Source organism: Xenopus laevis, chromosome 7L (assembly GCF_017654675.1).
Source record: "Xenopus laevis strain J_2021 chromosome 7L, Xenopus_laevis_v10.1, whole genome shotgun sequence".
Classification (NCBI taxonomy): domain Eukaryota; kingdom Metazoa; phylum Chordata; class Amphibia; order Anura; family Pipidae; genus Xenopus; species Xenopus laevis.
Genome location: NC_054383.1, coordinates 38,851,479 through 38,876,363, shown reverse-complemented (window position 1 = coordinate 38,876,363; position 24,885 = coordinate 38,851,479). Strand labels below are relative to the sequence as shown.

At 40.5% G+C, this 24,885-nt stretch overlaps 1 protein-coding gene across 1 annotated transcript in view; it reads right to left on the bottom strand.

Moving 5' to 3' along the window:
- Positions 1 to 10,671, bottom strand: part of spock2.L (SPARC (osteonectin), cwcv and kazal like domains proteoglycan 2 L homeolog) — a 101,716-nt gene extending 91,045 nt beyond the window's left edge. The window contains exon 1 of the mRNA XM_018225395.2: positions 10,220 to 10,671. Within this exon, the coding sequence (XP_018080884.1) occupies positions 10,220 to 10,396 (177 nt within the window). The 5' untranslated portion in view covers positions 10,397 to 10,671. The remainder of the gene's footprint in view (positions 1 to 10,219) is intronic.
- Positions 10,672 to 24,885: the final 14,214 nt, after the last annotated feature.

Here is a 24,885-nt window from a genome sequence, read left to right as displayed (position 1 = left end):
AGCTAGTAACAGTCTCCCTCTGAAAATCGTATGATCAGTAATACATGCGAACGCCCAAACGACCAATCTTCGCCGTACGAAAAATGTCGGCAGTCTCCACGTCAAGGTCTGAAAATCGTACGAATCCTCGATTCGTACGATCTGATCTTTGCGTCTATGGCCAGCTTTAGGCATAGAGAGGGGGGCACATAATATTTGATTGACAGCTCAGATATTTAAACACCTTTATAACAGGTATGGATGTTTTTTTTTAATTAAAACAGGTATGGATGTTTTAATGAAAAAAAAATATTTGTGTTCCATGTTTAATTTGCAAAAACTTTCATTATGCAGCTTTTTATGTGTAGCTGACAGGTCCACTTTAAATCCCAAATATGTAAACTGCGCTGAATGCAAAATACAAATAATGTATATTAAGAAGCTTCAGGTAATTTCTTCCATATATTTGAATACATCTCCCTCTGGCGTGTTAACAAGCAAAAGAGAATCGCGAGACACCTGAACCCAGTTCTGTTCTGTTGCCTGGCCAACTGAATAAGGGGCTGTAATCAGTACAATGGGCATCCCATTTCTCTGCTTATATTTGTTTAATTGCTGGAACAGGTGCAGGGACTCTGTATAATAAAAAGTGCATAAAATATTTAGCAAGGGGTTTAAACAATAATTTGTGTTCTGAGTTTGTTCCAGCGGCCAAGATCCTATGTTATGTCACTAAGATAAACTCAGATAAACCCAGTTTCTGGTGTAATTATTTAATCTGCTTATAAAACAAACAAATGTAAAAAAAACGTTAGTTAGAACATTGGTTATCTGGGTCATAGTGTTGAGAAATTTCCTTATGCAGGATGAGCTATTTTTTTCTTTTGTTATACCTGCCTACCTGTTTTATTAAATGTTCTTGAACAGGCTAAGTACCAGAAACATTTGGAAGACTGTATCTAGTACCCTCTTCTATTTTATTGGCTTGCTTTTGGACTGAACACATATAGAATGCACAGCCTGCACGGCTAATTAGCAATTCATTTAGATGCTAATTAGCCATGCAGGCTGTGCATTCCATATGTGTTCGATTTTAGGTGGCAACACTAGAGATAGGACCTACTAAAAAGATTCTAGTTATACAAAATGAGCAGGCTGAAGACTATCCAATCCTTTGGGGGACTGTATTCTCCACCAGGCCCTCAATTCTACAAAAGATTCCCTTGAACTTTCATATACTTATATGTGTGCCCTAACCCCATGTTCTAGGTACAATAAAATATCTGTGGTGCTCTTGGGCAGGCTGGGCCATAACAATCATTTTGGAGACAGTCCCAAGACCTTCATTTGTACAGGCTTTCTTTAAGTTTTGTACACACAGACATCTCTAAGCTACCTGCAGAATGTTAAGTTGCAACTCTTTTTTTAACTGGGAAGTCAATGTGAAGAGTACAAATTGATATGGACCTGTATATAACAAGTAACACCATAACGCTAGGTCCAACTGCAAAAGAATTCTGTATGGTCTTATCTGCTATACCAAGGAAGGGACCTGTAGTTCACTTGGCTATAGCTCCACAGGGAAATATGGCATCCTTCTTTACTGTCTCCTCAAAGGTGTTCTTATACTTATTCTTATACATTCCTTCTCAAATGTCACATTTTTCAAAGGAAATGGCTGTATAACAGAATGTGTGTAACGTTAGCGAAGATTCTATAGAATATAGAGCGGTGGAATATGTTGCTCTAGAGGCCCTTTCAGGTTTCTCTGTTCCCCGTGAATACAGACCTTCTGACATTTGGCAGCACTGTATTCAGGAGAGTCAAGCTGGAGGAGGCATATAAGTATCAGCTTTTAAATGAGGCTCACTGAGACTAAAGAAACAAGGTTTGTGCTACTGCCACATCATAACAAATAACTATGGTACCACTCAATAAATGAATATTAGATCAATAATACAAAATAAAGTAAAGAATAAAGGAGAAAACACTCACAGTTCACCTCAGTCCCAAGGTGCAAAATCAAAATAACTGTGTCCAAAAGGGATGTGAGGGTCTCCAAAAATAAGGAAACAAATGTAAAAAGTAGAAACCTAACGCGTTTCGTGCCTATTGGGGCACTTACTCATAGGCTAAACACAATTGTTTTGCAAGGCCACAGTTTTATTGTTACTGTTACTTTTTATGACTTAATCTTTCTATTCACCTCTGCTGACAAATTCTGAAATTCCAAACTGGAGTGATGCCGAACAAAAAGCTGAATTATGAAAAAACACACAAAATAACAAATGAAGACCAACTGCAAATTGTCTCGGAATATCACTGTCCAGATCATACAAAACAAAAATGAATATAAAGGTGAACTAACCCTTTAAATGGTGAATATCTCTGTATTAGTGCTGTTAAAGGCGAAGACCTTCACCAGGAAGTAAATATATAATGCACAAGGACAATACAAATTCCATTATCCAATAAACTTCTAAAATACAGCAAAGACAAGGCCAGTCCTTAAATGCTTTAAAGAAAATCTTCCATGCATGAATGTAATCATCATGAGGGTCCAGATACTGCCTTGCCTGTAGAAGGTAAGTGGCAAATATTGATCCAGATCCCCCTGATGGTTGGGGCCAAGAATTGTTTTGATATCTGGGCCCATTCAGGCCTAACATTCATCAGCTCCAAAAACAGTCCTGGCTGTCCCACCTTAATGGCAGTCCTTGGGCAAAAATTGATTATCTCAAAGGAATTATTTTTTCACAAAAGTCTGTGTCCAGGGATAACCAGACTCAAGAATTTAATGGGAAAAAGTCTAATTCTCCTTATTGATCCATCTGTACTTAAGCAGGGAAATTGCCAGACGCTGCAATGCTAGCAGTGCTTTTAGTCCATAATTATGCTTTTCTCGGATGGGACCCCATGGCTAGGGCTGAATGAACATGCTTTTAAATGGAAAATAAGAAATGAATTGGCTGCCTCTAAAATAGTCAGGCGATAAGAGAATATCATATGGGAAATCATTATATTACCACTATAACTGGCACTAAGACTGGCACCACACTTGCAATGTCCATCAATCAGATATGATTTGATAACTTATAGCTGTAAATCCTGCTGTGACCCCAATCAATGTGCCCAGGATTGTTTGCTGACCTGGTAATACATTCATCTGCGCTTTCCTTATAGTCTGATCTGTGTGTGTGTGTGTGTGTGTTTGTGGCACAAATAAACATAAACTTGCCTGTCTGCCTGAGCATAACCAGCTTTATTTAATAAACACCAGCATCCTGAGGGTAGCAGAAAGGAATTAAGGGCATTAAGGGCTAAATATTTACAGAACTATGAGAAGACAATAATCAATGATTTATTGTGAAATGGATTAATTAAAACATCAACTAGAATTTTGCCATTTAAAGCTAATAAAGAACAACTGTATGTCACAAAGAAACCAATTATTTTGCATGTAGGTTATTATGTATTACAAAGCCTTTTTACAGGAGCTGTGAATATATGAATTACTGTAATCTACTTGTTGTACGTATGTACAAAGTGTGGAGCTAGGCAGTGGTGTAACTAGATGTTACTGGGCCCCACAACAAAATCGTTTTAGGGCCCACAAAATATTCAGAGGTTATCCTGTTTTACCAATAGGGATGCACCGAATCCACTATTTTGTATTCGGCCGAACCACCAAATCCTTTGTGAAGGATTCGGCCGAATACCGAACCGAACCCTAATTTGCATATTCAAATTAGGGGTGGGAAGGGGAAAACTATTTTACTTCCTTGTTTTGTGACCAAAAAGTCACGTGATTTCCCTCCCCACCCCTAATTTGCATATGCAAATTAGGATTCGGATTCAGTTTGGCCAGGCAGAAGGATTTGGCTGAATCTGAATCCTGCTGAAAAAGGCCGGATCCCGAATCGAATCCTGGATTCAGTGCATCCCTATTTACCAATATATATATTAAAATTACTCATGGGCCCACCTATACCTCCTTGGGCCCCCTGCAGCCGCAGGGTCTGCTTCCTCTGTAGTTATGCCCCTGGAGCTAGACAGAGGTGCTTTTTTTAAGTTGCAGCAGGAATACTACCTATTAGTTCCTCCGTTGAGTGTATTGACTCCTCGGGTAATTATGCTGCTAAGTGAAAACAAGCAGGAGCCAATCTTCCTTATTACAGAGTATTGTGCGGTTATGAACTGTATGGAGGGGCTGCTCAACATTACTGCACTTTGAAAGGACAAACGTCAAATAAAGGCTATTTAAACAGTTAAAGATCATCATGCAATATGCATTTAAATAATGGCTATCATCCCTTTGTGTTAATGTAGAAAGTAATAATTGCAGACAGGACAACCCTATGTCATACCTGAAAGCTTTTGGGTCGGGGAGTGGAGAACGTCTCTGCTTATGAGTTAAAGCAAAGACGGATAATACAGTATTGATCAGAAAGCAGGAGGTTATTAAGAGAAATGGTGCAAAGGAAAGAGCTAAGTGCTGCAGTAATTATCTCAATAAATTGCTAAAGGGGACAGAAAATGCCTGTCTGTCTCTAAATGAGAACCTGTCTGTCCTACTAACAGCAATGTGCTATGTATCTGTCTATACCATGGATGGGCATGGTAAGGCTACAGAGAACTACAACTCTCAACACCCACTGAACGGGATGATGGGAAATGTAGTTCCAAACACCTTACAGGTTTTGCAGCTGTGTCCTATACACACATGAAGTGTTATTTACATCTCTGTGAATACTAATAATATATGTGTACAATTTGCTGCTGTCTGTTTCTTTGACACATTCTGATGTTACGTGATGAGAACTGAAAATCAAAGTATAACAGCTCATTAACCCCTATACTGCCAAGTTGGTTGGTTTAGCCACTCGGGACAAGATCCTACCCATGTTGTTATTAATATTTACTCTGCTGCGCCACACTCAGCTCCTGCATCCATCCAGCCTGCGTATGATGAGAAACAATGTAATATTATAATGATATGTGATGATGCAGCGCCAGCTGTTTAGACTGAAATCAAATGTCTCCTGAGGATAGATGCCAGCATTATATATTCACAGAATCTGACAATAAAGGAAAGAAAAGTCTATATCTTCTGCCTCGTTAGGCTTCACGGTGCTAAGAAATTCACACTTCCCAGAGATATGTAACTGGATACAAATGGAAAATTCCCTTATAAAAATCTGATCCCACAACACTGCAAGAATTCAATTGAGGTTGAATATCTGGTGCTGCAGGGAGCTGTTCATACGTTGTTATAGTTTTATCTGCAATTTAAAGGGCAACTACAGTCTGAAAGAAACAATGGTAGCAGCTTTCTGTGCTGATTTCAGACACAGCTCTATGTTGTTTATTAAATCCCCCCCCCCCCCCCCCCCCCCCATTAAGCTTAATTTAACTTTTGGGTTCTGCCAGCACAGTCTTCCATGTCAAGTATTTCCAGGATGTAGACCATCGGGGTTCATCACCACATACACATAGAGTACTCCCATGCCCTGATACAGTGAATTTTGCATGCACAGCTGAAACCTAGCAGGTAAGTAGGGCTTCACTTATTTGGCATGAGAGGAATTAAACAGCACAACTTGCTTAGGGCTTTAGTTGTCCTTTAACATGTCATGCATTGCAGTCCTATTGAGCTTTTTATAAACTCTCCCAAAACACACCCTAACAAAGCAAGCTTGGTTTATGTATGTATAAAAACTAGGGATGCACAGAATCCATAAATGTCTGCATTCACAAACAATACATCGGATACAAATGATTTTGCTTCATCGCAAACAGGGGCCTAATTTGCATATTCAAATTTGAGGCCCACTGTCCTAGCTGAAGCTTGTTTGAGCACCAATGTGTGCCTCTTCTGTTGACTTAGCAGCAAAATGACACAATGACAAAAGGCTACATTTCTTTTTGCAAATTCTAATTTGTCCCAAAGGAAAACTTGTATAGGTTACAGCCAGATCCAAAGCAAAACCTGGATGCAGTTAATGCTCAATGCAGACTGATACAGACACATACAGTATAATTGCAATTAAAGTAGAACCTACAGTTCCATAGATTTGGAGCGGGCGTATTGCTAAAAAAAAAAAATCATCTGTAGTAATATTGAACTGCTGCACATCTATGTTCCTCGTTTTCCTATATAAGTAACCTTTACTGATAAGGAACCAGTTCTAGATGCCTAGAATACAGAGGCTATTTACACAGGGAGTGAGTGGGCCACCTTGACAAGTATATGTTACTGTTAAAATGTCATTTTCATTTTTTTTTAATAATTGTAAGACCAGTGATGGGCAAAAAATGAGTGAAACGCATTGACGTCAATGGGTGTCAAAATTATACTATTTTTAATTACTATTTTGTCCAAATGCATTAAAGTCAATGGGCGTCCGAATAATTTAGACGTGCGAAATTTTATGCAAGCGGCAATTTGACGTGCGCCAAATTTTTTTTGTTGCAGCGGATTTTTGCAAATTTATTTGCAGGCCACGAAACGTGGGAATTCCCATGCCTGGTGAATTTATTCGCCCGTCACTATGTAAGACATCCTTTACTATCTGCATGGGTGGGTTGCTGGACGTTGTTCAAAATCAGAGGTTCAAAGCTTCACAGCATAATTGTGTTACCTTTATCCTCATCTTCTCTAACTGATCTCATGATAATAAATAGAGACATTCGGGGCCCCGAGCTGCAGTGCACCACACCCATAATTACTGTATTCAATATAGATAAAGTGACCTTACAGTACATTCCACCTTAACAAGTCTCTAGCATAGTAGTCTGTGCACTGGATCCCTTATCAAATTGTCCTATATCATCTATGTCTCCTATTTTTCATTATCTGAGTTCTCTAGGTATGAGCCTAATTCGTTGTATTTGTGACTATACACCTTGCCACACAGTGGATTGGATACAGTGTGATATGCCACCAACATGAAGCCTATTGCACTCTGCATCCCACGTGTTACAGACCCGTTACATCCAGGACATTCATATTGTTAGAGAGGAACATGTAACACAGAACAAATATGATGTAATATAAGGTATTGGGCATATGTATTATCAAGATAAGTAATGAATAACATTGTGCAAAACTTTATTGATGCTGTTTATTACCACCCCCAAGAAAAATCATTCCAATTCCTACTTCTAATCTGTTTCATTTTATCCCATTTAATCAACATCTTCCTAAATTATAATTCTCTCTATTATCATAATTATAAGCAGGCCCGTCTATCCCTTCCATGGAAGTGCCTATCCTGAAGCAAAACTATTCCTTAAAAATTCCTAGCCAATTAGCAAATTCACCAGCCCTGACATATTATGCTCTATACTGTATGTCTTCTCTGTTCTCTTTGGATAGGGAATTTATTATCAGATATTGTTCTCACATAGGAGTACATTACCCAAGATTTTCCATCATCTAACTAACGACTTATACCTTCCCCAAGATGCTTTACCGTGTCCCCTCCTCCAATTCTCTACCCACCCTGCCATGTCTGGAAATTTATTCGGTTTATTCTCCATTCATCACATCACATGTTTGTAAATGTCATTAGTGGAGTCTCACTTACTCTGAATTCCAGCAAGTTATTGACCTACTATAGTCCTCTCACTCCCTCAAACCCAACCACCTCCCATTTATTCTAGTGAAATACCTCTTCTAGTTTTCTCAACTGGTACCCCATGTTTTACATATTTATAACCCCATTTCCACTGCCTTTAATCAAAAGCAAGTTCCATTTTATCAAATGCTCATATGGTGTACTCTGTGGTACTCTCTGTGCAGTTCTCCATTGAGCTCATGCACTCTTGTACATCCTTCCCAAATCCCCTCTCATGCACTGCACTTCTATAAAAATAATAGCAGCATTCCACCTCTATATTATGTGTGTACTAAGTGACAAGCATTTAGATGGATGCTGCATCAAGTATGACCTTCACCTACTTATCTAAACTAGCATCACCTATAGCCTATTCTTTTAGCTGTCAATAAGCACAATCTCTTCTCTTCCCCCCAGCCCATGACCACCATCTCTACACAACTCTTCTCTCCCTCTGTTGTGTCAGCACAATACCTTATATCCTAGTCTTGTGCACTCTACCACCCTCCATTACCATTCTCCACAGATCTAGTACCAATACATCTATCTGCACATACAGTAAATCTCTTGCCCAGTCATTTTGCCTTCTACTCTACCAGCACAGTAGCATGCCCCACACCAATACTAATATGTCTATACATTATGCTAGCTATCTTTTCTATCAGCCCAATGCCTTCTACTCCCCATTGTAGTACTACTACCTCTACCTACATATACACTGCTAGTCCAGTCTTCCAGCTTCTGCCTAACACCATTAAAACCACTGTCCTTCTGCCTAACACTAGTGTCACTAAACACATACACTTCTAACCATTTATTCTATTAATTCAAGACCTTAACTCTGCACATACATCCCAAGCCCAGTCTGTTGTGAACCCTCACATCTTATCAACCTCCAAACTATAACTGCTATATCTTACTACATATAAACTCTACCACTGCATATTCTCCCTATATCAGTGCAGTAGTATCTCTCCTCGGTAATAGAGATATATGTCTTTACATATATTGTATACTTCTAGCCTAGTAGGCTTGTCCTCTGTCATAAACCTGTACCCCTCCCCCAAGCCTAGCACACTAAATCTATGTGTACTCTACTACTCATCTGCTGATACTCTCTTCCATTAATATAGTCCCTTATTAAATTTTAGTACCCCTACAGTTTACCTACAAACACAAAAATAAGACATTTTTATTCCAGTAATATACCTGCACATAACATGACTCATCTATCCTTTTATTCAATCTACAGTCACCTAATGATGTTTTATTATCTATGCCAGTGATCTACCTCTATTTTCTTTTCAACGTATAGTTAACTCATTATCCATCGCATTCCATCACATTAACCCTTACGCTGTACTGTATGGCCAGACACCCACACATTTATCTACCCAAGTCTTGCATTCCCTGTATTCAGTCTGCTGATAATCTCCTCCCTTATTGACCATATTCCTGCACCCCTAGATTCTAACTGCCGATATTATTTGCCCATTCTAAACTTTGCACCCTGTATTATATGTACACATATGTGTCTAGCCCAGCACTATACCCCACTACTCTACTAATTGTATATTATATGTTAGCCTTTTCTTTCCTAGTCCAGACTTGACTCTATTCACTCTGCAGCTGTTTCTCCTTCTTTCTACCGCAGCTTTGCAGCCCTATATATTGATATTAGTCCTCACCATTCTACCTTGCACTACTACATATTTGTCCCTGCACCCTTACACCACCAGCTGTCTGTTCAGAATGTGTTTTCTCCCTTTCATGTACTCAGCCCTGAACTAGTGCATTAATCTTAACCCACACACACACATTCACACGTATAGCCAAGCCTTTTAATCTGTATTTCATTTTAAGGTAGTGTTTTCACCCTCCCATCTACCCAGCCTGACACTAGTGCACAGACCCATAACCACAACACCTGCTCACACTCATAACATAGTCTTGCACTAGTGCCCGTGTTCTATTCCTTTTCATTCCTATCCAGTCTTGCACTAGTGCATATATGTGTAATCAACTCCCAGCCCCAAACACACACACATATACACAAACTTACACAGACACACACATATATACATTTACACACACACTATACACACACACACTTACACACACACACACACACACACATATATATATACATTTACACACACACTTACACACACACACACACATTTACACACACTTACACACGCGCTTATGCCCCAGTCTTGCAGCAGGTATTCTCTATGAAGGAACCATTTGTCCCTCTGATCTGCTTCATCCTTGTGCCCCAAATGATACATATTTTTAACCCTATTGCTTCCTACCAGCAACCTTACACTAACCTTCCTTTCCCCCAAGGCCAAACAGCCCCTGTTAGACACACCCTATATAATCCCTGAATATCCCCTTCACGTTCTCATTCTTACCCATCTGTGGGGTCGCTGTATTTAATACAAGTCTCCCTGCACTTATTCCTTGCACCCAGTCTTTAACCCTATCAGGTGTATCCCTGGCTCCCTCTAACTCCTCGTCTTGTCCCCTGTGTATTGCCTATGCACTTGCCTCAGTTTAACCTCGAGCCTCCTTGTCAGCCTTGTGTTTAGCTACTACCCCCGCCCAGCGCCACTTACATCTCTGAAGCGGTTCCAGTGCTTGATCTTGCCGCTGTACTGGTTGATAGAGGACAGCCATTGCTCATCCTCCATGAAATTGCCGGTATTTTCCACCTCCTTGCCTTCTCCCTGTGCCCAGGCGATGGGGAGCAAAAGGGGCAGGAGGATGAGACAGGCGCCCCCCGGGTTCCACATGATCCGCTGAGTGTAGCGCTGAGTGTAGCGCTGAGTAGCCGGATAGCGGTCTGCCTGCTGCAAGCAATGGCTCGGATGGATGGAGGGATGCTGAGGAGAGGGAGGAGGAGGAGACCTGCTGCAACTGAGCCGCCTTGGAGAGAGCCCGAGAGCTTCCAGCACTGACTGAGACTACAGGGAGAGCAGGGAGACTGCGCCAGAGCAGGAGGGAGGGGGAGACTAGTGACACCTGAAACACAACAGGAAATGGCTTTGCTATTGTTTTCTGCCTAATTACCCAAATCCCCCATATATAGACATGACATATAGACATGACACACATTTGTGTTTGTACCGACAGACAGGGGTATGGGGAGGAGGTTACTGCCGGAGCACATGGAGTAAGAATAACCCGTAATAAGGATTTGACTCTCCGCCAGTACATTCATAGAAACATGTGAGGGATCCATCGTGCAGAATACTTGGGTCCTGGAGTTTTCTTCCCGAGGAGTCTTTCTGTGGTTTGGAGCAGCAGTTTTATAAAGCTAATAAGCATTTATATATTAGAAAATCCAATAGGATTGTTTTGCCAATGGCAGGGCTGGTGGTGTTACTGCCAATAATTTGTATTTCTTTATATGTCAGCCCCAGCATCATGTCTATTTACACCCTATTAGCCCCAATGCCCTCTCCCAGCTTAACAATCACCGTCTGGACTGGAACTCAAAATAGGCCCTGGCATTTCAGGTACACAGAGTCCCAAGCAGCCGCCACCAGCCCAATAAATAGTGACTGTCTATGGTATCTAACAGCAGCCCCTCTAGCATTTACCAGAACCCAAAAGATTGTCAGTCCGGGCCTGCACTCCTAGACCTAGACCCCTACCCTTACCCACCCAACCACCCCCCAATTTGATTCCCCCTCATGTGTCACCAGCCTCCAGACAAATGTAGGGACCCATAGGGTTAATGTGCCTTTAAATCCCTACACTTCATGTTCTCCCTACTTGCTGGGCAGATGCCCATGTAGCTAGTTGTAATTTACATATCCCAGTTATTGGCCTAGAGGTGTTCTGACCACTTCCTGTCACACTTTGGTATAGTGAGTGAGAAGGAGAGGATCTTCCTCTTTGGCTTCTGGTTGCTGACCTAGCTGGATGTTTCCAGGGAGGCCCAGTAAAGCCTGTTTGCCCTAGATTGACCAGAACCTTTAGAGAGAGATAAGTCGGGGAGCAGGGATTCCGTGAATGAGGCCAGCTAGAGATAAGATACTACCTGTAATAGTACTCTCTAGGAGAGTAATGGGGCCCTCTGACGGGCTTCCCCAATCGATATCTGACCGAAAGTCAGCCAAATGTCGATCGGACTGGCCACCTTAAGATAGGCAGGTTAAGTAGCAAGAGCAGCTTGACTCCAACTAGGAGGGATAGCTAGGAGGTAGCTCTCTCCTCAGGCAAGACTGGCCTGTAGTATAGGGACACAGCCTAATAGGGAATTAGGGTTAGTGAGTTCCCTGATGCAACGTGTGAGGATCCAGGTCACGGTGCTGAGATCCTGAGGGTGTATCTATCCTGGTATGACACTGTGCTGTCTCTGAGGGACATGTATTAATGTGATGATTATCTGCTGGTAGCACTCTGATAAAAGTGAAAAAGTCAATCCGTTATAAATTATAGATTCACTTTTTTACTTTTATCAGAGTGCTACTGGTTTTATTTTACATGGAATGCAAGACCTGAAGGGCAGGCAAAGGTCATCCAGTTTAAGCACCTGACACCCTCTTGGGTGCATAATTAATGGAGAATCGAACCCAAACCTTAAAAACCTCCTACCCCTCAACCCTACCTAAACCCCCCTCCCTCCTCCCCCCTCCCCCCAAGCCTACCTGGTACCCAGGGCAAATGCCCCTAACTTTTTACTTACCCCTCCCTCCGTGCAGATTGTGTGTGTTTTACTTTGTATATCTGATTCTGCATTTGTGTGTTTGAACCTGACCCAGATATCTTTGTGCTGCTGCTAATGAATTGTGTATTATTGTGTGTGTTTGCTAAGTATTGTCTACTTGTACAACTGTGCCTATTACATGTGCTATTTATTCTTCCATGTGATCTGAGTTATCAGCTTTAGAACTGACACTGTGTATCTATCCAGCCTTGTCTTCTAGGGGCATTATTAATGGAACTGGCACCATTGTTATTGGCACTTTATTAATTCTGGTGTGTTTTCTGGTTTGTTATAAAAATGAATCTGCACTGTGTTCTGGGGGATTCTTTATTAAATTGAGACCATGTTTACACTGTGAGGTATTTAGGTCTATTATACACAGAGCTGGTTCTATTAACACATGGAGACAATTTGCATGATATTGGCACTGAAACTCTATTCTGGGGCATTATGTATCAGATTGGCACTGTATGTGCTTGCATGAAGTGCCATTTGACTATGAAACAACCAATTGAGTTTATAGATGTAATTAACCAGGCACCCTCTGCCTGTGCCTGCACTACTACTAGAGCTCCCAGCACCACTAGTGTGTAAAGGATCAAATGAATGTCTTCTCTGAATAATGCAGGATTTTCCTTTCACATGTGTGTCCATCTCATGTTAGTGCCACACCTGATTTATTGGCTTTAACCCACTTACTTATGTCTCTGCAATGAGAGGGCACTGTTTCAGCCTGGGTAAATATACACAGAATGGGTTTCACGCCAAAATCTGCACACTGTGCCTGTCAAAGAAGAGGCAAAAGTGAGTGGGTTCCAGCAGATCAGTTGATTCTCATTAGTCTGAGACTGTAAGTGCAAGTGTGTGAGTCAATGCAAGTGTGTAAGTAAGAAAAACTACAGTTACTGACCATTGCATCTGATGCACTGATTCACCTGCTTACTGTATATGTGTGTGCCCAAGGCAGGATTTGCTTGTAAAGTGGATAAAGATGGCCACATTGGCTCAGAGTTATGACTCTTATATTATTTCCTCTGCACCATATTTTTTTACTATCAGGTTATTTAAAATTCTAGCTGACCAATAGTTCTCTCTTTCAAGTGTATTAACAATTCCATTCCTAGATTTGTGTCTTTGCCATGAAAATATTTGTAGACAGTTTGCTTGAGATGCTTTTAGCTACTTGCCCCACCCTGAAAAAAATTCTGTGGACCCCCATGCTAACTTACAGTTTAGTATCACAATAGCCTTGGATATTCTGTCTGTCCAATAAATAATCCAAGCCACACTTAAAGACATTAAGAGAATCAGCCATCACAATATCACTGGCAGGGCATTCCACAGCCTCACTGTCCTCCCTGTGAAGAACCACCTACGTTGCTTCAAATTAATTTTTTTTTCTCTAGTCTGAAGGGGTGGCCTCTGGTACGGTGATCCTCGTTATAGGTAAAAAGGTCCCCTTCTATTTGTCTATAATGTGCTCTAATATACTTGTAAAGCGTAATCATGTCCCCTCGCAAGCGCCTTTTTTCAAGAGAAAATAACCCCAACCTTAACAGTCTTCCCTCCTAATTTAAGTCTTACATCCCTCTAACCAGTTTAGTTGCACGTCTCTGCACTCTCTCCAGCTCATTTATATCCCTCTTAAGGACTGGAGTCCAAAAACTGCACTGCATTCTCCAGATGAGGGATTACCAGGGACCTACTGTATAAAGAGGCATAATTATGTTTTCTTCCCTTGAGTTAATGCCTTTTTATATGCAGTACTGTATTTGCTTTAGTGGCCACAGAATGACACTGTCAGGAATTCCAGGTTTGAAACCAGCCGAATTGGTGTTTTGGCCTATGGGGGACTTCCTACAATCAATTTGTAATTGTTTGCAGCGCCGGAATCGCTGGGCGGGTCCTATTGCCCATGTTGTAAAACAGCAATCCTGAAGGCAAAGAAAGGAAATGAAGAGTGCATTGCAGCTGAGGCTAAGACAAGCCCCAAAAAGTTTTTTAAGTATATTAATAGTAAAAAGATGCAGGTTGAGAGTGTTGGTTGTAACAGATACAGAAAAGGCATTGAATTAAAAGGGGCATTGATTCATGGGAGGAGGGGGTCATTCTTGTATAGAGCATTGGTAAGGCCGCATCTAGAATATGCCGTACAGTAGTGATGCGCGGGTCGAGATTATCTCAGCCGCAACCGACCCTAACCGCCCCCTCCAAATCCGCACTGCTAGGTCAGGGCGGGAGAGCAGGAGAAGAACTCAACCCGGACCCACCTGCAACCCGAAGATTTTGTGCAGGAGTGGGTCCGAATCCACGGTTGCCTCTGGTTTTGGGCTGGCCCGCACATCACTACCGTTCAGTTTGGTCTCCAGTACACAAACAGGACATTATTGTATTAGAGAGGGTACAGAGAAGGGCAACAAAACTGGTAAAAGGTATGGAAAATCTTAACTGTGAGGAAAGACTGGCCAATTTGGGGATGTTCACACTGCACAAGAAGCACTTAAGGGGTATTATGAAAACTATGTATAAATACATAAGGGGATCATATAATAATCTCTCTAATGCTTTATTTACCAGTAGGTCTATCCAGCTGATGCAAGGTCACCCATTCCTATTAGAAGAAAAGAGGTTCACCTAGTGGTGTAATTACTCACTGGTGGGCACTGGTACAGTATGAGCACCCGGACCCCCTGTCAGGTCCCCCCCCCCTATGAATGGCACGCCGGAGTGCTGCTGGTGCACTGTAAAATCTCCCTCTGCCCAGCCGCCCGCGATAACTGCAACTCCATGTCTTGCCCCTCCCACCCCACTCTATTCCCGCCCCTCTTCTATTATTTAGCCCATTCACCCTGACAACTCCTACTTTCTTAGTTATTCCTCCCTATGCCCAGGTGCCCACTGCTGCAGAACATCTTGCTGCAAGTTAGTTGGCCTTCATCTTGGAATTTGAACTACTCCCTGGCTGCTATGGTCAGTAGCCATAGCAACAGATGTATATAATTGTTGCATCAGGAAGTTGCTGTTGGTTTTCATTATAGGGCTACTTTATACACAGCACTGTACATCCCCCGGGCCCATTTGCCCTTTACTGGCCAGGGAACTTATAACTAGTTGGACTGACACAGACTCACCAGCACCAATTCACTTTGCTCCATGCCATGTATTAGTGGGCAGCCCGGCACACAAAGGGTTAACCACACAGCTGAGAGGAGAGATGGTGCTACTTGATGCTGTTACAGGCTCAAGGAGACTCACACAGTTTTTCCACAAGAGGTTCTGCAGCAGGAGCTACTTCTGCAGCTAGGAGCTACTTCTATCCCGGGAAGCAGGGGTTAAAGCCAAGCAACAGTCAACTTCCGGCAAATAAAGACCTGGAGGAGGCGGACCATCCCAGGGTGGAGCTGCCATGTTGCCCTTGTGCTGGAGTCTCTCTTCAGTGACCTTGTACCCATAAACCCATAATGAATGTGCTCTAGCGCCACCTGTCTACCGAGCTCTGTTGTGCAGCCTTCCCTTCAATTCCGTTGTGCAGCCGATATTTTCCTATTCTTACATATAGCACCTAACAGCGCAGCGAGCTAGTGCCACCTGACTACAGCGACGCACAGGAGGAGATTGGTAGCACTACCTTACTGGAGCAGAGTTCATTGTCGCGGTCCCCAAGGGGGTACAGGCCAGGGTGCATTCACACCCCCTGCGTCCCTGGTAATAACGCCACTGGTTCAACCTAAATATTTGGAAGGGTTTTTTTACAGTAAGAGCTGTGATGATGTGGAATTCTCAGTTGTACTGGCTGATATTTTAGATAGCTTTAAGTAGGGGTTGGATGGCTTTTTAGCAAGTGAGGGAATACAGGGTTATGGAAGATAGCTAATAGTACCAATTGATCCAGGGACTAGTCCGATTGCCATTTTGGAGTCAGGAAGGAATTTTTCCCCCTCTGAGGCAAATCGGAGAGGCTTCAGATGGGTTTTTTTGCCTTCCTCTGGATCAACTGGCAGTTAAGCAGGTTAAAAAAAAGAGTTAAAAGGTTGAACTTGATGGACGTGTGTCTTTTTTCAAACTAACTTACTATGTCACCATCAAGGAGCTAGTGCTGTAATCCTCAGGAAGTTGGAGATTTAACATTTTCTGCATTATAAAAACAAGGTAATGTATACTAGAAGTCACTGAGGAGTTTTATATGGTCTGCTTCCTCGTGCCTTTATATAGTTATATATATTGTTTACATTGGGGGTTCATTATTTTATATACATGGAGCAGAATTCAGCCAAACAGATAACACCAATTGCTACCTGTCACTGAAGAAGCAGCAAGATGTGAGAAATATATACAGCATAGTAGCAGAAGGGCTGTGAATAACATACAGGAATAGATGGGTGGGGGTGCAGATGGGGAGTGGTATTAGAGACCTACGGGCCACAGTATAAATTTTGCAACTGGGATCTGTCTGTGATTTGTTGAAGAAGACAGGGCAGTGCTGCTGATGTTAGCAGACCCATGGGCGGACTGGGCTGGAGGGACACCGGGAAAAAATATCCCGTCTGACATCCTGCTGTGCATTGTTTTTCACACATGCGTGAGGAGCGGCGCTTTTTTCGCATGCGTGTAGTGTTTTTTGAGCATGCATGCTGTGTTTAGAGCTTGAGAGGGGGGACCTGGGGACTGCCAGGAGGGCCCTTCATTTTACAGCCCTGATGGGCCCCCAACGCTCAAATCCAAGCCTGAGCAGACCACATCAGTGGGGCAGACTCTTGTGCTGTCACTGATTGCAGGGCCGGATTTCAGTGGTGGGTGCCCCTAGGCTGTGTGGTGCTAGCGCCGGGTCGTGCTTGTGGTCCTAGCGCCCACAGTCCTCACCACTATAGCGAGCACAGGCGCACCGGAGCACTGGGGAGCTGCGCGTACAGAGCATTCGTTTTTAGATAGGGGCAATTACTCCCCATTTGAAAACCGGAAAATGTCAGTAGAAGTATTTAAATAATTAAAAAAAAAAAAAAAAAAAAAAGAAATAACAAAGACCAACTGAAAAGTTGCTTAGAATTGGTAATTTTATAACATACTAAAAGTTAACTCAAAGGTGAACCACTCCTATACACTCATATCCCTTATCTCCTGTGTGACTTGACCACTTGATATTGTTTTCATATGTCAAATTGTGGATTGGCCACATTATATTGCACTTATATTAAACTTCTAATGGAAAATAATACATTTGTTGTGCCTTTGATGTCCCGAGGCCCCACTTCAGTCACATCCCCTGTAGCCCCTTTGGTTACATCACTGCTGGGGCACAATGAGTAATGGGGTGGGGTATTTAGTTTAAACAATATTCAATAAGACACTACACTGTTAGAATAACATTAGCACCTTTTCTGCAAGCAAAGCATTAATTTTCTCATATAGTACCAGTCAATTAAAATAAAATCCTAACATTTTCTGTTACACTGTGCATTTGGGGACATAGGAATACAAAAGGACTGACGTAAAAATGTCAACAATACAAATGATATTTGGTGTTTTGCTGCTGAGAGCTAGCCTATATCCTATAGGGAGGTTGTATAGCAGGTGAAACTCATGGTATGAGAAATAAATTACAGTGCAGGACTGTTGGAAACAGTGTCCCTTTAATTGGATCATTCTGGTAAATGTATGTGGAAAAATTGCAAATACTAACTCAAGCCTTTTAAGGATCTGTGTATTGAGGGACTGCCTCCAACTCATATAGCATCCTGTTTTCTTATGAAGGAGAAGAGGTATCTGCAGACATAACACACCACATCCTCCACAGTTTTCTCTTCCTTTCATTACAACACATATTGTTAGAGAGCAGATCAAATACATCTTTATTCCACTTTGTGCATGCGTATTTTACCACAATGAGAAGTTACTGACTTTCCAGACTTAAAAAGAAAAAATAACATTTTGCTTAATGAAAGTAATTGCCATTCGAAGCAACTTTTCAATGTATGTTATTTACAAAGTTACAGTGGTTTTAAACATATTACATTTAATTGTTATTAAAAGCAGCATCGGTCCCTTTCTTTTCTCTGCACTAGTGGCTCTGACTTTAGAAACAATGCAGCAGCTGATTAATAGACCTGTGAAGAAGCATGCAAGGCTGACTTCTGACACATTGTTTCAAGAGACGGAACCAGCAGTGCAGAAAGAGACATTCAGGTACTACTTGCAAGTGCAATTGCATTTACAGATAACTTTAAAGCCATTGAAAATGTTTCACATACAGTGGATAGTTGCTTAGAACTGTTTTTTATTTACCGTAGTATGCTAAATTTCTGCAGCAATTTTAAGCAAACTTCTTTGCATCTGTTTATATTTCTCTTTAGTCGGATTTTATTGTTCCCAAATGATGCTTTTTAGATCTTTTTAAAGTTGGGAATGCCTCTTTCAAACCTGTTCAATAGATATCTGGCTGGATGACAAGTCTACGGGACATATTTATCACAAGGGGAAATAGAACACCACAGGTCACAAGAGGGGAAATTCTGTCACTTTTTGTTCACTTTTGTGGGATTTTATGGACATATTTATAGGGTGAACTATCTGGCAAAATGGGGTGAGTTATTTTACCTCTCCAAGTATGTGTTACCATCTGCTTGCCCCTCTCACCTTTTCCTATACGTGTATCCACTCTTCAATTGTTTCTTCTGTGTTTTCTTTTTCTGTACCTCTTGCATGATACTTTATCTTACTTCTTTCTTTTATCTTATTATAATACACAAATATCTTGCAATACATGAATATCTTGTAAATAATATCCTTATAAACGGTGACTAGTGATGTCATCAGTTATAAACGGTGAGTAGTGATGTCATTTTTGTCACATAGCTCACTAAAACCTGTGTATTATAATAAATAAAGTACCCCGTTGGAAAATATTATATTAGAAGTTACTTCGGAGTTCCATGACCTGTATAAAAACCTCATGTCTTTATATGGTTATGAAACTCCTCGGTAGTATATATATAATATCCTTATATTTTACAAGAGGGGGTACTTTATTCACTATATAATACACAAGAGCCATGAATATCCTGTAAATGATATCCTTATAAACGGTGACTAGTGATGTCATCGGTTATAAACGGTGAATAGTTATGTCATTTATGTCACATGACTCCTAAAACTTGTGTATTATAAAAAATAAAGGACCCATTGTTGGAAAATATGAGGACATTAGAGGTAACTTTGGAGCTCCATGACCTGTATAAAAGCACTCAGCCATCGAGCTTTTTGAATCTCCCGCGGAGCTCCCTTGTGTGCTGCCATATAATGGCTCCTTGCTGTGGTGCAATTAGGATGTGCCAATAGATGTGGATCTCCAGTGCTGCTTCTGAAATACAGTACCTGTTAATGGAAAACTTACAGCAAAGTTTTATTATTCATTTATATAGCACCAACATATTCTGCAGCGTTGTACATATATTAATCATTCACATCAGTCCCTGTTCCAGTGGACCTTACAATCTAAGGACCTTTATACATTAACACACTATGGTCACTATCAGGAACCAAATAATCTGTCTCTATATGTGTTGGTCAATATGGCCTAGAACATGGGTGGCCAAATAAATGAAGGATAGTTTGCTTAGCTAAGTCTCTATCGGACACTGCATTGTCGTATTTTAGAGCTTTTTGGATAATATGTTTCTGTATTATAGAGCTACTACCTCTAATGCCAGAGCATTCAGTATAATATAACAATGTAATTGGTTACCCAGGGCAGAAGAATATTTTATTATTATCATGTATTTACAAAGTACCAACCGGTTCCACAATGCTGCCAATTGCCAATAAAAGGGGTAAAGAGTGTTTTGCCTAAAATATATAAAAATCTGAAAGGTGAAACGGAGACACAGGGTGTGGGGATAACATCCCAAAAGTGGCCTAAAGTGACACAAAATGTATATTCTACATCTGATTTTAAGCTACTAGCCCTTTAAAGGGGACCTGTCACCCTAATAATTAATTCCAAATCATATTTTATCATGTTAGTCATGCAAAATAAACTTTAACTACACTATTTAAATAATTTTAATCTTGTTTCCTTCCGTCTGGGAATTCATAATTATAGCAAGCAGGCAGGCACCATTTTGTGGAGCCTGTTATTAAGGCAAAATTTTCAAAATTTTGTTTGTGCACCAGAATGGGGGACCTGATGTCCATCCCCATGCACTGGCTACACAATTAAAAGGTGAACAGAGGGGGGATGTGTGGAGAACAGTGACATTTAGGAAGTGCTGAAAGGAAAGTGATAAGTGATATGCCTTAAGCTGGCCATAGACGTTGAGATTTTTAAAAGTTCAGATCCTGATCGTGAGACCACGATCGTCTCAGAACGATCCTACGATCCTACGAATTTACCATCAACTAAAAAGACCAATTTGCCAGGAAAACAAAGGGGAGCTGCCGGCTTGTCCCTGCAAACATAGATAGATTGCACTGGGACCGACAAAGATTTTTTGACCTGGCCGATCAATTTCCCAACAGATGTCGGCCGAAAAATCGTAAGATCGTTCGAATACCACTAACCGGGCGATAATTTCGAAGGATTGGTCAGGCTTCCCTAAAATCGGTCGTTCGGCAAGAAGAATCGGCGCGTCTATGGGGAGCTTAAGGCATAGAGGAGGGGCAGACAAGATTTGATTGACGGCTGAGATTTTGAAATGTGTTTACAACAGCTATGGATGCTTTAATAAAAAAAGAATTTGGATTTCATGTTTACTTTGAAAAATACTTTTATTATACAGTTTTTTTTATGTCTGGATGACAGGTCCACTTTAACAGAAATCATAGCAGTGGGGCTCATCTAATAACACTGGGCATATTTGCCCCATCGCAGTAGCCGATGGCTTTTGTTGATGAAAAATAATGAAAGCAAATATATTATATGTGATGAGTATATTATGAGATATTATTTCCCAAGTGTTAATAAATTAACCCCGGCAAGTTCATGAATTACCAGAGCTACAAGCTGCACAGGAAATAGCATAAACTTGATAAACAGAAAACATGAATGATGAATCCTGGCTAACATCTAAGTTTACCAATAAAATATGTGCTTGTTCCTTATAATGCCACTTCAAAATAAGCATAAATCTGCTCTATATTAAAAAAATACTTTGAAACGAGATTTCTGTTTAGTCCAGACACAAGTAGCACTTACCTACATTTTTTGCCTTTCAAAATCCAATTTTGTGTATCGGGAATGACAGTGACCTATTGTTTTTTTAAGGCATTAAACCAGTTTAAAATACATTTTGCGAAAGGAGAACACAGCAGACAGGCGCAATGTACACAATACATCATTTTTCATGCTGTGCTTGCGACGCCAAGTAATTTAATGGATTTATAATTAGTGAAGTGAACAGACATAAAGAGAAGAGTGAAATGATATTCTCATTAGGAAAAGCCATCTCACGCAGCCATTGGGCTTACACTGACAACAGTAATGCATTTAACATGATATATTTCTGCAATGCATTCACAATTTACAAGTAATGCATAAGAAATATATGTGAATGGGATAAGCTGGAAAAAATGTTTTATTGATGTTTCCATGAGTTAAGGAACTAGAGCAGTTTTTTATGGTAGGATAATCTAGGGTGGAATATTTGATCTATCCCGCAATGCAATATCCTCAGTTATTACATTCAATTAATTATTATTATTATTAATATCAAGATGATGAAACATTAATAGGAAAATAAGATACCTTCAGTATGCAAGGTGCTGCAAGAGCAGAAAGTCTACATATACAGTATATTGTGGAAATACTCAGCAACGGTTCCCCCAATCCACCCCAGCCATGTTATGATCTGCCCCACCCATGATTCCTGTTCCTGGTATTGAGCCTATGTAATTAAGGCTCCAGATGAATGCCTGGATTACCCTTATGTAAATGCCATAATTAGGGGAATCTGAGTAGGTCAAGGCACTAGCAGAACCGTATTCCCATAGTAAAAAACGTGAATTCTGATTTTAAAGTGGCTTTTTGCCACCCCTGGTAACAGGTTGCTCTCTGCTGCCTGAGGCAAGGTGAGAAACAATAGGTAAGATCATGTGCTCCTGTTGTCTAACCCAAAGACGCCACGAAGGAATGTGATTAATGAGTGGGATCTGACAAGTTGATATCTAGAGATCATTTAGACTTATAGAGTAATGCAATAAACGTTGCACAAATTGCACCACATCATACCTTCAAGCAGGTGACCAGTAAATAGATTCATATGGGTTTCAAGACCTGGTTCTAGCTTCACCACTTTTATTACATGACCCAACTAGCCTCATTTGTAAGTGTGGTTGCACTGGTACAGAAATTTTACAATATGTTAGTAATTTTAGCATTGTCTAAGGCCAACCTTGGAAATCTTCTTATTTTATGGGGCAAAATTTGCCTATAGCAACAACTCAGTAAGTAGTACAGGTATGGGATCTGTTAGTCAGAAACCTGTTATCCAGAATGCTCTGAATTTCGGAAAGGCCGTCTTGCAGAGACTCCATTTTATCCAATTAATCCAAATTTTAAAAAATGATTTCCTTTTTCTCTGTAATAATAAAAAAGTACCTTGAAGTTGATCCAAATTAAGATGTAATTAATCCTTATTGGAAGCAAAACCAGCCTATTGGATTTACTTAATGTTTACATGATAGTCTAGTAGACTAAAGGTTGTGCACATTCTGATTAACAGGTCCCATACCTGCCTATTGACTTATCAATATACATGATGTGATTAGTTGGTAAGCATTATGGTGCAACTTTGTATGTTACTCCTCAAGAGTCTAAATAATCCCTAGATATCACCATGTCAGCCTGTACTGATAAATCACACCCTTTCTAGTGGCTCAAGGTTTCCTGTAGTTTCTTTGCAAAAAGTCATTGCATAGCACATTATTGCTAATGCCTGACATAGTCTTAGGGGTTATTTATCAAAGTCCGAATTTATCTCAATATTTTCTGAAAAAACTCTGACCAAATCCGCACATGTTTTCGGCTTATTCATTAATACAGTTTCCAGAAAATATTGTTTGCTGGAAAAAAAATGTAAAAAAACTGATTTCCAGGATTTTTCGGCTTTTTCGTCCAATTTTCATGATTTTTTCGGATTTTTTACCAGATTCCAGATTTTTTTTTTTGTGTGATTTTTTGCATTAAAATAACCCCCTAAGTATCTCATTAATACAATCTTTGAAAAGAAAGGGGAAAAGCTGCTGCCCATTGTTTGTGGTACAGATGAAAGAAATATCATAATCATGCGTAGATGTTCTACTAGCATTATGTTAGAATTAATTTATTGCAAACGAGTAAAAAAAGCAAGTACACTGCCCATAATTATTATATACATTATATGCAATGAAAATGAACTTTACGAAGAAATTGATTTTGTATATCTTTGTTCTCTATATGAGTTTATTCCCTGCATCCCATTCATTAATCAATGAGGGGAGACTGCATTCCAAAAACAGTAGGAGTCATGTAGAAATGCCCAGGCACAAGTGAAAATTGCACCCTTGCATAGCTCTGCAGTGCTGGTGAATTCTGCTTCATCTGTTGATGGTTTGGTTGTCTACTTTAGGAACCTAGAACTGACTGTAGTGGGTCATTTTTTGGAGGTTTAGAGACCCATTGAAATGCATTACAAAGGTGCAAACACATTTATGAGCGTATTTTCTTGAAAGGGGATGTATAACTTTCATAGCAGTGTTACTTCACTCAAATGTTGCTGGACTACATCTTCCAACATTTAGGGTTAACTCATAATGGCAATTGTCAGGGTTGAACTGGGCCGGTCGGACACCAGGATAAAAACGGGGCGGTACTCTGAGTTGAGAACCATGGTGGACCCTGATCACCCCAGTCCAGTAACTACAGAGATGAATTATTAAAGTGTGAAGTATAATTAAGTAACTCTTACAGGCATATTCCAACCGAAACAAAGAAAAGTCTCCATATAATTCTCCAGAAAAAAATATCTGCACAGATGTTTTTGGATCCTTATAAAGGAAGTGAAGCGAACTGAATGTTCACTTCAGTCTATACCCTTTGTTGCCAGTAAAAACAATATCCATGCCTTCCGGCTCTCAGTGCACATAATACTTCCAAGCAACTTCACTGCAAAATAGTGGCAGCTCTGTTCTTCTCCAGCTACACATTGACCACTGTACATAAGGAATAAGAAAGAGAGAAAAAGAAATAACACTGCCAAAGAGGCATGATTGATTGAGTAAAGTGGAAAATAAACTCCCTTTCTGAAAAGCCAGAAAGTATTTGCAATGTCTTCTTAATTTTACTTGCCTCTGGCATACTCATCATTTTTCACTGAGACGTCAGCCTTTATTTATTCTGCCAGCATTGTCAGGACCTGCATTTCATTGCATTGGGGGGATTTAATCTGCGTTTGATTCTACCTTCTGTCTTTAACCCATAAATAATCACTCTTTTGGAAAACTTATGTTATGATCAACAATTTTTATGGAGCTTTGAGTGTCTTTGGCCATAGATAGTTTTCTCTGTTTTTATTGGCCACAAGAGACAACACAAAATAT